At 40.6% G+C, this 12,906-nt stretch overlaps 1 protein-coding gene across 1 annotated transcript in view; it reads left to right on the top strand.

The window, feature by feature from the left end:
• Positions 1 to 11,975, top strand: part of TRIM66 (tripartite motif containing 66) — a 45,130-nt gene extending 33,155 nt beyond the window's left edge. The window contains exons 11-20 of the mRNA XM_050975381.1: positions 357 to 629; positions 835 to 1,063; positions 4,150 to 4,210; positions 4,910 to 5,084; positions 5,907 to 6,199; positions 7,679 to 7,802; positions 9,062 to 9,136; positions 10,309 to 10,461; positions 11,071 to 11,289; positions 11,604 to 11,975. Of these exons, the coding sequence (XP_050831338.1) occupies positions 357 to 629; positions 835 to 1,063; positions 4,150 to 4,210; positions 4,910 to 5,084; positions 5,907 to 6,199; positions 7,679 to 7,802; positions 9,062 to 9,136; positions 10,309 to 10,461; positions 11,071 to 11,289; positions 11,604 to 11,663 (1,662 nt within the window). The 3' untranslated portion in view covers positions 11,664 to 11,975. The remainder of the gene's footprint in view (positions 1 to 356; positions 630 to 834; positions 1,064 to 4,149; positions 4,211 to 4,909; positions 5,085 to 5,906; positions 6,200 to 7,678; positions 7,803 to 9,061; positions 9,137 to 10,308; positions 10,462 to 11,070; positions 11,290 to 11,603) is intronic.
• The last annotated feature ends 931 nt before the right edge of the window (positions 11,976 to 12,906 follow it).

Genomic DNA, 12,906 nt, shown 5'->3' on the forward strand with positions numbered 1-12,906 from the left:
TGGAAAATAACAGGGTTTATGTAAAGGATTAATTTGGTACAGTGTTCTACACAGATTCCCCAATCATTGTAGGAGTTAAAAATCAGAACCCCTTGAACTGATCTAAGGAAGACATTTTTTTGTAAGCACCAGAAGAGTAACCCAGTTGTCTCCTTTTTCAGTTTTAATGGTGGAGAATCTAAAGCTTTTGGAAACAGCATAGGATTACAATAGATTCTTACAGCCCTTGTGACACAACTGTTTGATTATGTCAAGCTGAAACTGAGCATCTCATCTATTATAGAAAGAACAGTAGCATTTTGCTGCTGGAAAGCTTATTAATATATTGGATTTTTTCTTATTTTTGCTTTCCCCAGCGTTCAGCATCCCTAAGCTTTGTGGGCTTTCCAAACAGTGCAGAAATGGAATTATCTCCCACAAGGTTACCCAGCTCTGCCGACCCAGAGGTGAAAGGTGCAGCTGCTGTGACACCTGGCCCATCCCCAAATGCCCTCTGTGAGTGTGACACTGCACCAGAGCCCCTGCCCAGCTACAGCCTGGCTCTGGGCAGGGCTCCCAGTGACCCCGGCCCTGGGGCTCCTGCTGCCCTTGCACCTGGTGATGCACTCCAGGGAGGCACTAAATGCAAGGTAGGGATGGCTCAAACTCCTCTGCTCAGAGGGAATCCACTTCCATTTACAGCACGTTATTGTTGGTCAAGCAGTCAAACTACTGTGTCAATTAAAGTTTTCCTTATCTGGTATTTGAAGACTGATTACAAATTATATTCTTAACATGAAAGGAAGGGAAACTCATAATTGAATTCTGCATTTCTTTCTCCCCCTCCCCCTGCAGCTAGAAAATGAAGACTTCAGTGCTGTGGATTGTCTTCTAGAAAACAGCTTGGCTACTGCTGGGCAAGAGGTGGTTAATGAATTAACTCTTTCTATGCAAAAAGTGATGGAAGAACCTATTAATCTTTCAATCAAAAAGTCTCAGCATTGCATTTCTCCTTCTGAACTGCTCAGCAACACTTCTTTCCTGCCTGTGAATGCCAGAATGAGACAACCTAGAAGCAAAGAAGGTACCAGGCTTTTAATTATTTCCTTTAGGTTTTGGGGTTTTTTTTTTTCTTTCTTAGCACTGTGCATTGCAAGCATGGTAAAGCAGTATGCTTATTAATATACTTACATGTAAATGTGCTTTTCCAGCGAGCTTCAAATGCTATCAGAGTACTTAATCCAATGGAAAAGTGTGTTTGATCTCATTTGTGGAGGAAAAACATGGAAATTATATGCTTTGAATTTGTAACATCCCTCATCTGTGAACCAGAAACGAGTGTGACTGTGTGAAGTACCTGGAGTATTAGTTCTCTTAGAAGCACTCCTGTTAATGAGACCTGCAGTTATGACTGCTGAAGAGCTGGTTTGAAGAGTCCAAATTCAATTAAAAAAACCCACATTACTTCCAAAATGTAATGTGCCTTCTGCTAAGTCCTTCACATCAGTAGCATACCAAATTTTTGTTAACACATTGCACAGCATGTGCCTTTGCTTGGCTCTGTCTACTGTGGAACATTCCCTTCAGCCAAGGCCTATTTCCTCAGCCCTAATGGAGAATTAGACTTTACTTAACTCTTTTCATGGGCAAATTGCCAACATCGTTGTGCTACACTCTAAAGCCTCATTCCTGCAAACTCTGAAAGTCAATGGGACTATTCATGCAAGCAAGGGATTGCAGGATCAAGCTGTTATCCCATGACTTATGCCAATATTTGGCCACATTTCTCTATAAAAGATGAATTAATATTTCTCTCTCTGTGCTGTATTTTTATTCAGAGAATTCTAATTAGTACAAAGGAGGCCTAGCCCAGTGAGCCAAGGAAATGTATTTGTCTTCTCTTTGATATCCCATGTCAAACCATGGCAATTATGTCAGAATCATTTGTGTGAATTGTAAGAATCAGGAGCACCCCTAAAAAGCTGTGCCTCAGGCAGGCTGAAGTGTCTTGGGGAGGAGCAGCAATGTGGTATCTGGGGTGGCTTGTGTGACACCACACACAGAGGGAGCCCCAGCATTCAGAATGTCACTGTCCGTAGTGGATGCTACAAATTTGCTGGGTGTAAAATGTGCAAGAGGCTGGGAGAGTGTTGAATTCAGTGCTTTTTCATGAGGAAGGATCAGGAGCCATTCCTCACCTGTCAGTGTTTAGGGGCATGCAGAGAGGGGAGACCTGAGAAGGTACAGTCACCAGTGCACCATAAAACATGAACTCTGCTGCAAAGTAAATGCTAACTCTGCTGGTGGCTCTGGGTAGGACTTGCTGGCTTCAGCAATGCTGTGCTGCCAAGCCTCATTCCTTCTCATAAATGTCTCCAGTGACTCATCCTTTTCTAATAGCAAACCCAAACATTTCAGCCTAATTTAAAACAAAATAATTCTTATCCTAGGCACACAGGATGTGGTAAAAATTGTACAGAGTGTGATCATTTTCCCTCTTACATCCACTTTTCTTATAACTTGCATAAACACCCTTCCCTCCTCTTCTCTTTCCTAGACTAAACAAATCTGATGGCTTCAGCCTCTCCTCATGGGTCAGGCGTTTGATTTTTTTCAAAACCACCTCATTCCTCTGTGCTATTTTGGGTTCTCTGCAATTAAGGAGTGCTGCCCACAGCCAAATGCAGGACTCAGCTGAGGCCTCTGGGATGCCATGCAGAATCAGGCTATCAGCTCCTTGTGTTTTACATTCCTTGCTGCTGGTGATTCCCTGCAGGCTGGCATTCCTCCCTTCTGCAGCAGCAGCATTAGATGGTTGACTGTGTAGAGAACAGCTCACTTTAACCCTTAATTCCTTGCAAGAACATTTTCCTAGCCAGTTGTTTTCCTTTGGGATTACGTTCATCTGACCCTTCATGAGCATAGGGCAGTTATCTCAATTCAGTCCTACTGATTTAGGAGGTTTTTTCCTCTGCACTAAGGTTTTCTTTTAACTGGAAACATTCTCCACAGTGCAACCCCTCTAGTTTGGTGTTTCCCACGAATTTTACAGGCACTGTTGTTTGATGGGCCCAGTTGCTGATGGAAATGTTGGTTAATGTAGGAAGCCAGCACCACTGGAACATGCTCTGCTTTGACAATGAGAGCTGCTCCTTCAGCTCACTGTGCAGTCTCCTTTAGTAATTCTGTCCATGACAGGGCTACCCACCCTTCACCTGAGCAACAATCACAAGTGAAAATGCCTGAGGTTGATGTGAAATACATCTTTCCTTGTTAGTCTTCATTTTACTGTTCCTTGTGGCAGGTACTGTTGACCTGAGCTAGATTTTCTTTTAAAAATCATCTTTTCCTGGCCCTCTCTTATCTTAAATTAACTATGATATTGTGTTTGTTTCTTGTTTGTATTGACTGTGTCAGATTAATTCCTAACAAAAGGTGAGATTATGAAATTTTTCAGTGGATTTGTATTTCTGGGGATGTCCACTGAGACATTTGTCTCTATCCTGCCCCATCTCCCCAGAACTGTGTTATTACTTTTGTTTAATGTCAGTCAAAACTACAGCCATATGCTGATACAGCTAAATAAATAGCAGATAGTTTTGAATTCATGTGTTTGTATGTTCAAGACACTGGAGGGAAAAAGGAATTCTGGTGTAACTTTTGTCCCATGGTGGCAGGTGGGAAACACAATTTGCTTCATGTTTTAAAGTAACTGGAATTATCCAGAAGCTTCCTAGCATGGAACTGGAGACCACAAAGATTTCCTGAGCCCTGGGAGTTCAGACCTCTTTGGGTCTGTTTTTCTCAAGTGAGGGCTGTATGGCAAAGAGGATTACTTATGTTGTTTCCATGTATATGGATGTGTGTGATATGGCTATGTACAAATATAATTCCCAGGGAAAGAAACCATTTCCACAAAATATTTCATATATGCTCCTTCTATTTAGAACAAAAGCTGTGGTTAAAAGTAGAAAAGAAAGACAAAGGCTCTGCACCAGAACAGAAAATAGCATGCACATTTTCTATACATATAGATTAAATTATTCCATATTTCACTTATGATATCATATTAAACACCAGTCAGAAGTACATGAATATTGAAGTACTTTCTACCCTAATCTGCCTGTGATATTATAAATATTTTATTCATTTTCTTATCTTCTGTTCCAGATTCCAATAACTGTGAAAAGGAACATTTTGAAATGGATATGAAAAGCAATCAGAATGTCAGGTAGCAGAGCCTTTTTTTTTTTTTATACAAAAGCACTGGCTGTGAACTTTTATGCATGTATTTGGAAAATTTGTCATAGTTAATGATGATGGGGAACTTAAAAAGATTTCTAGATCCCTTATAGGTATTAGTTCTGAAAGTTGTAAAGTGCTCTCCACCTCGAAAACAGCAATAGAAAAGAAGTGGTGAATTCATGTATTTCTGTGTAATTTTCCAGAATAAATAAACACTTGCAAACTTATCTCACTTGAACAGTTAGAAAGTGTTAAGCCCCAATGAAAACTAAAAGATATAATGGGAACAGGATTAACATTGCCTCAAAAATTTTATAAAATTTGATTTTCAGCTACTGCTGTGATAATATGGTAAAGCTGATGATGTGCTGTGCTCCTGTTGAAACCAGCCACACTGAAAACGATGAAATATAACTTTAATTGTGGTAATTAAGAATACAGAGAGCAGGGCAAAGCTTTAGCACAGGAGTCAATAATGTATTTACACATATGATTAAATTAAAGTGATTGCATTCACATTTCTTAAAGAATTGGTTTGTGAAAAAAAATCAAGATTTTCAGTTTGGCCACCAGAGTCACAGAGTTACAAAGGAAGAGGAGCACAAACAATGGTGCATGAAACTGAGGATAGAGGAGAATATTGTGGAATGTGGATGAATTTAATCATGTGTCCTTTTGACTCCAGAGCTGCCCCAAAGGAGCAGAGGATCCCCTACGTGCGACTGGAACGCCTGAGGATCTCTGCCTCGGAGGTGGGGGAGCTGCCGGTGTTCAAGCTCCAGCCCCAGGACAATGGGCAGGAGGGCAACTTCCTCCTGGTCATTGAGTGTGGCACACGGTCCTCAAGCATGTCTATAAAGGTGAGGGGGATTGTCTTCAGGATTTACCTGCCTTCTGCCCTTTATCCCTTTGGTTTGCAGGCACAGTTTCTGGAATATTGTACAGGAAAAAAGTTGGCTGATTTGTTTGACCCTCAGGTGCTTCTGTGATGGATTGTGGTAAAGATAATACAGCTTTGAGCTTGCTGTGGAGCTCCCTGCAGCTTCCATTTCTGCAAGTTTGTAGTGTTTTCATATACTAAGGAACAACTTGGCTCACCTTTCTGGTTACAAATGCAGGATAAGTAGCTTAAAAATGGCCTGAACATGTATTTGAGTGGTAGGAACTGATCCCAGAAATCACAGTGTAATAGATTTTTAAAAGCTTTGTATTTTGTTGCTGCAATGGAGTCTTGGGTGTGAACTTCTTTCCACAGAAGGCAACATGAATTTCTAGTGGGAAAAAGATTTTTATGTTTGGGGTTTTTTGGGGGTATTGCGGGGGGCTTGAGCTGTTTACCATAAAATTTTCAAGTGAGATTGTAGAATATCCTGTTTCTATCACCTGTGGTGTAGAATCTGCACAGCTCTCTAACAGTGCTACTGCACTGTGCTGTGTGGAGGAAATGAGCCGACCAAGGTGACCTGGGCTGGCCAGCCAGTGGCAAATGCAAAGAGTGTGGACCTCCTGAACCCCAGTAGAGTTCACTGCAGAGAAGCACTTGGAAGCACTTGATGGAAAATTGTTGGTAGTTGTGTCTTCCAAGTACAAGAAGTACTTGATTATCTGCAGATAACCAGTGATGCTTTATGCTGATGTGTGAAAATGATGATTGTGTGATCCCAGATTTTTCTTCCTTCAAGATAAATAAAGGTAGTCCAGCTGAAGAACAGAAGTCCAAAGAGGAGAACTCAGAGGATGGGAGGTTTCTCATCTCCCAGGCTGCAGGACAGACACAGTCTTCATCCGTTGATCAGAAGCTCAGCAATGGCATCTCCTGCATGAAAAAATCTCCAGTTACTCAGGAAGTCAGTCCAATTGAAAATGAGGATTTCTGTGCTGTGTGTCTTAATGGAGGAGAACTGTTGTGCTGTGATCACTGCCCCAAGGTCTTCCATCTCTCGTGCCATGTTCCAGCCCTGCTCAGCTTTCCAGTGTGAGTATGGATGACATTTCACTACTCTGCTGTTCCTGCTCACTGCCTGGGGGCAGAAGATTATCCTCAGGGATTGATGTTTCAGGCTTATGCAAGGGCTGCATTTCTCACTTGCCTTTTTTGATACTTTTTTTTGTCTTACATGCAAAGAACTAGATGAATTATGAAAAATAATTGTTTCCTGTCACTGTGCCCTTTCTGCAGTTAACTGGCCTGTACAGCAAAGGAGGTGGCAGACCTGAGCTTAAAAAACATTCATGTGACTCACTGAAGAAAAATAAAAACCTAACTCTCATGTAGTATCTGAGTGTAGACATCAGCTCTTGGCAGAACAGATACTAGCACAAGGGAAAGGCAATCAGTGAGTTTTTATTCAGTTTGTTAGCAAATTTTATGGGAAATGGAGGATTATCAGGGCTTTTGTGGAAATATTTCAGTCATTGCTTTCCCTAAGATGCATTCTCTTGCAGCTTGTCACAGATAGGTTGTATGCAATGAACCAGAAATAGACACATGTCCACATATCAAACTTAAAAGTGAGACTGAATAATGTGCATTACTGTGGTATGCAAGTCTAAATTTATTATAAAGCATTATTAAGCAGAACCAAAGTCTACTTCATTTGAGCCAAGCTCAAGTCATTGTCTCAGCTGACAAAATTATGTTGTAAGGTATTAATTTTGGGATTCTGGTTTTTCCTTTCTCTTAAAAAAACAGGAATTTTCAGCTCTTGGTTTTTCCCTCTTTTCTCTAGTAGTGGAGTTCTTAGTACATTCTAGTTTCAAAGCAGTGTGAAAACCAAATTTTCCTGTTAGAATAAACTTTAAAGGCAAAGTTAAACTCCGATGAAGTAAATTAATTCCCTTAACTAAAGTTCCGTATTCATAATTCTTGAATATATCTTCATCTGTAGCTATTCAGACCCTGATGTTGTAGAAGGTGCATCACTGCCTTCACAAAATTCTTCAAGAAGTTTCTGAAAATGCATCTACTAGCATGGACACAAATGCCCTTGCAGGATTATGTCTGTTTGGTTTGGGGACCTGTGTTATCATCACACCTTTTCTGATAATGTTGTTTTCTTAACTAAACATGTCAATTATTGTATCAATTGATATAAATATCTCAGTTATCAAAAGGGTCTGGGTTTGTCTTATGAACCAGTTGCTGCCTGTTTTTCTTTGGTGTTTTTTTTTCAAAGCAGAACTTAGTGCAGCTGCATACACTACTGTTAAATTATTTCCAAGACAATTTTGTTGTGTTCTTTTCCTTTGTGTCAGGAAAAGAGCCGTGAATAGAATCTGGAATTATTATACTTTTAAGTGGATTCAGATCCAATGAAGAATATCTAGTACAGATGGCCTGCTATCATAATGCTAGTTAAGGACAAGGCTTTCCAAACAGTGATGTCTGAGATTTGCTGTTTGACAAGGTTGTGGAGGAAATTCCCCAGGAGTTTTTTGGTTTCTCATTTTGCAGAGGAGAATGGGTGTGCTCGCTTTGCCGGAACCCCGCGAAGCCAGAGGTGGAGTATGACTGTGAGAACACACGCTACAGCCACAGCTACAATGCACAGTATGGCCTTGGTGACTGTGACCAGAAGGTGGGAATAATTATATATTCCACCATTGAGAGCAGGCCGTATGATCTCAGTGTGAGGCTTTGCTTTTTCATGAGAGAGATGATGGTTTTCACTTGGCTGCTACTCAAATGTTGCACACAGTAGTAAATACAACAAAACCATCGTTATTGTTTGGTTATATAATTATCTTCTTTCTAGACATTGCTGTTCAATTTAAAAATGTTATAGAAAGATGAAGCAGCCAGATGTGGAATTCTTTTCTTTGAACAAGGTAGTTACACTCAGGAGCAGAGCTTCCACGAATTTGCCTGGTTTGTGACACGGAATCTTTTTCCTTTAAAACTTAGCACCTTCTCAGACATCTACTTGGGCCAGTGCAATGACATTTTTGTGATAAAGACACTTTTTGGACACTTTTAAGTTGGATTGAAATCATCAAACAGTCTTCTTCATATGTCCCATTAGTTCCCTTGAAGATACTGAGGTTCTTAATTAAGTCTAGAGGAAAGCTTATCTCTTGACATACCTATTACTAGTTTTCTCTACCAAATCTTTCATTAAATAATGGCCTTTTCCTAAAGTCCATAGTATTTGGAGAGCACAAATTCAATATAGATGTCATGTGTAGATTGATGATAACTGGACAGGGAGGAGGAGTCCACACAACTGAGTGCAGAAGATGATGCAGCCTATTTCTACTGGATTGGTAAACTGGGCAAAGATTATTGGGATTTGGGTCTCAAATAGTGAAGTCGTTTTTAGAAAACTGAGTTGATTAAAAATTCCATGGTTTGTGGGAAAATGTGGGGTTATAATGTTTATGTGATGCATTTTTTTCTCTAATAAATGAGCCAAACACTGGTATAAGTGTTTTACAAGTTAGTGATGATTAATGCAATACTGCCAACTTATATCCATTCATGCAAACCCATGTGAGCAGTGGGAAACATTGGCCATTTAACTCTTTCCACATTGTTGCTCTTTTCTCCCGGTTGAGACCCAAGGAAGAGATCTGGAACACACAAAGTAAATAATGATAGTGATTAATTCCCAAGAATTTCCAGGAAAATATTTCTTTTCTTGCATTTCTTGACCATCCTTATTTTCCAAGGTATAGCAATGCTATGAGGCAAAACATCCCCCTGACTAGAGTGAAGTGTGCCATTTTGCATCCGAAATTAATTTGAGAATTCTCTTTTTTTTTTTTTTAAGTATGATTGATTAACTAAGGGCAAGAATAAAATTTGAATTAAAATTTATTACAATTTTGGCTTCCACAGAAGTGTGAAAAGCTGGTGCTCTCCCTGTTCTGCAGTAGTATGAGCCTCCCATTCCACGAACCTGTCAGCCCCCTGGTAAGTACTGCATGTGCAGGGATCAGAGAGAATCCAGCGAGCCTCACAAGCTTCTCCTTTGTCTTCTTGAAAGATGTTCATGAGGGTTTTTTCTCAACAGTATTGCTTCCTAGGGAAGAGTGGGTGGTTGCCTCTTCCAGGTGCCTTGAAGGTGTCAGGCCAGAGGCAGTGAAATGTTTGGCTGGTCCTCAGGCCATGTCTGAGTGCCAATTTAAGAAGCTGGTAGAATGGCAAAGGTGAATGAGGGGTTTCTGTGATTAACGGAGTTGACTTGCCACGTACATGGAGAATATTGTACAGCCATGAGAGAGGTCTGCTCTAGAAGCAACCCTGAACTCCATGAGAGTGGTCTGCTCTAGAAGCAACCCTGAACTCCCTCTTTTCTTGTGCTGTGCACACAGAAGGTAAATGTGACTGTGTAGGGAAGGTGTAGAGATATCTGCTTCATCCATCTACTCCACATTTGCAATATTAACTGTCTGCTTTAAGGAAGATGGAGACTTACAATGTTGTAACAGTAGAGCACCATCTGCTAAAAGTTGAAGAGGGGGAAAATAAAGCTTTTATGTGAAGAAGTAGTTCAAATAATGATATAAAACCCATTCTACCTAATAAAGCTTGTAATGAACTTATGGAACAAATTACCTAAGAAGTAGGTTTGGATCCTGAAAGATTTAAGAAGTGGGATATCCTGGTAGCTGATGCCCATTGAAAAAAAGCTTTTATTGAACTTTTAAAAGAGTGCACAGTATACTATTTTGAGTCACTCTTGACAGACTGCTTTCCAGATTATCAGCTGAAAGTACCACAGCACATTCTTTTTGTAATTGCTTGGGGAAAATGTCAGCTAGTTATCAATGTTACATATATTATTGATCATGGTTAAATTTGAGTTATGGTTATCTGGGGATAAACTTTACCAAGTGCAAGCAGCAGAGTAGTCACTGAAGTGTGCTATTTTTAGGATGAATCTTGAAAACAAGTATATTTTAATCAAATCAAAAAGCACCCAGGAAGAAGATGTGCAAGTGTAGGCACTAAAAGATTAGAGCTCTCTACCCTGATGCAAGGACTTCTCTGCAATGACTTCTGTCCAAAATTGCATAGAAGTCACTGGAGAGGAAATGTTTTAATGAAAAATGTCACATACCTGCCTTTTATTCTTATTGCAGGCTCGGCATTATTATCAGATCATCAAAAGGCCAATGGATTTGTCCACCATACGAAGGAAGCTGCAAAAAAAGGACAAGTCCCACTACTGTGCACCTGAGGAACTTGTGACTGACGTGCGTCTCATGTTTTGGAACTGTGCAAAGTTCAATTATGTATGTTTCTAAAATGCATGGGTGGGGGGAGATAAACCAGGGGCTGGCTCTTTCAGTGGCTGTCACACTGGTGCAACTACTGATTCCATGGAAGTCAGACGTAGGATTGCAATAAGCAGAAGTATTAATCAGTTTTATTCTTTAGAAATTGTTTCAGGGTTTTTTTAATGACAGGAACGAAGTTTATATGAAATTATATATGTATGTGAGAACTTGAGATACATATGGATCTAAAAGCTAAAGAGGGACATCTTCAGAGACAACTCTATGGAATGTTGCTGTGTTTGCTGTGAGAAGCCAGTCACAGCCAGCAAACTACCTAGGGAAAATAAAATGCACAGAAATTCCTAAGCAGTGAGGACTGCTGTTCTTTCTAGTTCACTGCATATCTCTACTTCTTAGAGGTGCACAAGTGTGTTCCTTAACAGCAGTATTTTTACTTACACTGGAAATGCAGGGGGACTAATGGGCTGTAGAAAGTGTGCAGAGGCTGGTGGAGATGTAGAAGACAGAGCCAAGGAGAGATGTTGGGGTGGAGGAGTTATTTGGGTTTGATCCTAGATGGTTTCTGTGTGTGGTAGCACTGAATGGTTATTCATTTCCTCACAGCCGGATTCTGAGGTTGCTGAGGCTGGACGATGCCTGGATGAGTTCTTTGAGGACAAACTGAGAGAGATCTATCCAGACAGGCATTTCCCTTCAATGCAGCAGGATGACTCTGATTCTGAAGACGTGGAGAGCCAGAACAGCCCAGTGCCACCCCAGGATTTCCAGTGGCCCTCGTACGGGCAGGAGTGTGTGCAGCCCAAAAGGAAACGGCGCCACGCTGTAAGATTGCAAAAGCAAAAGCACTTGGTTGCCAAGTGGCCTCCCTGCTAAGTCATTTTACAGCTACTGATGGGAAGTTTTGGCAGGGCTTTCTGGGAAAACTGTCAAGCTTCTATCACGGATATGTGATCAGTTCTACATGTTATGTCACGGTCCCTTGAGTGGAATAAAGTGTCAGATGTGTATAAATGTGTTAGCAAGAGCAAATGAAGCCTCTCAGGCTGCACAGTTATCTTCCTAGCAGAAAGCTCTGTCAAGGTTTGTAAAAAGATTAAGCCCTTTAGCTATTCATTGTTTGTTTCCTTTGTACACAGGACAGTGAAAAAACTAAAAGAATGATGTTTCAGCCAGCTAACAGCCTTCCTCAGGTATGACCTCCTCAAGATATGAGATTGGAGGGATCCAGCAGCATGACTGGCAGAGTTAAGGTGTGTGGGAGGAAAGCCAAGCGCTCGGGCTGTTTATTGAAACTCTCCTATTCTGCTGACCATATGCCTTATTTCTAGATCTTGTGGATAGACAACAGATCCAAAATGTTTATGTTTAAATCTGTCAATATCCCATCTGTTAAATCACGTGTATGTTTTGCAATGTTTACACTGAAGTACTAATGTCTTGGTCATAGGTAATGATAAACAATAATAAAAATAACATCCTAATAATACCTCATACTGCAGTACTGTTTCATAATCTGTTCAATGTGGCATCTCTGTTTTATAGAGCACAGGTAACCATGTAATAATCTTGCAGCCTCAGTGTGAATGTTGGCCATGCTTTGTGACAAATACAATGTATAGCCATTAAAGCTGTAATCCTGTTGTCTTATTCAATGATTTTTCTGGGAGCTTGGCTGCTCCAAAGCCTGTGAGATAATGTGATTATCTGATTAGCTGTTTCTTTTGAAGCACATAGTTTTCATTAAATCAGGAAAGAACAAGTGATAGTAATGCTAACACAGGGGCTCTGTGAGAGCTGGTTCTCAGTGCTTGCTGGGTGCTCTGTTTGCAAGGCATAATTCTTCTGGAATCCAATTCATGCTTGGTGAAGCAGTGTGGGATTTCATAGCTCTCAAAGGCAGCATTTTTATACAGCCCAAGGCAGTTGTTTTTCTATAAAGTAGATATTGGAATTCAGCAAATTAACTATGGAGTGAATTACATGGTTCTAGAAGTGCCTATAAAATAACGTCATTAATTTCTGATTTTATTTTTGCTTATTACCTGTAGTTGTGATTACCAGCAGTACTACAAGATGCTAACAATGCTATATATGTAGAAGCTCAAAAATTTCTTTTTTTTTTTTTTTTTTTTGCTAAATTTCACAATGTATCGGTGGAACACAACCAAGAGCAGATTTAGAGTTCACTTGAACAAAAGTTGTGTGTCACTGTAAATCCTGAAGGGTGGGATGGGTAGCAAGGCATCACACCTGAGCAAAGAGTGAAAGTTTGCAAGCTGCTTCCCACCCCTTCCAGCTGCAGGTGAGCCAAGTCTCTGCATGGCCATTGCTTTCCTCGTGTGTGTGAGGGGCATCTTCCCCCTTAGAGCTCTGCCCAGCAGAACAAGCCAGGCTGGGGCCTAGCTCTGACACAGGAGGTTGTTGCAGACCTCAAACACA

The sequence above is a fragment of the Serinus canaria genome, chromosome 5 (genome assembly GCF_022539315.1).
Source record: "Serinus canaria isolate serCan28SL12 chromosome 5, serCan2020, whole genome shotgun sequence".
Lineage (NCBI taxonomy): Eukaryota > Metazoa > Chordata > Aves > Passeriformes > Fringillidae > Serinus > Serinus canaria.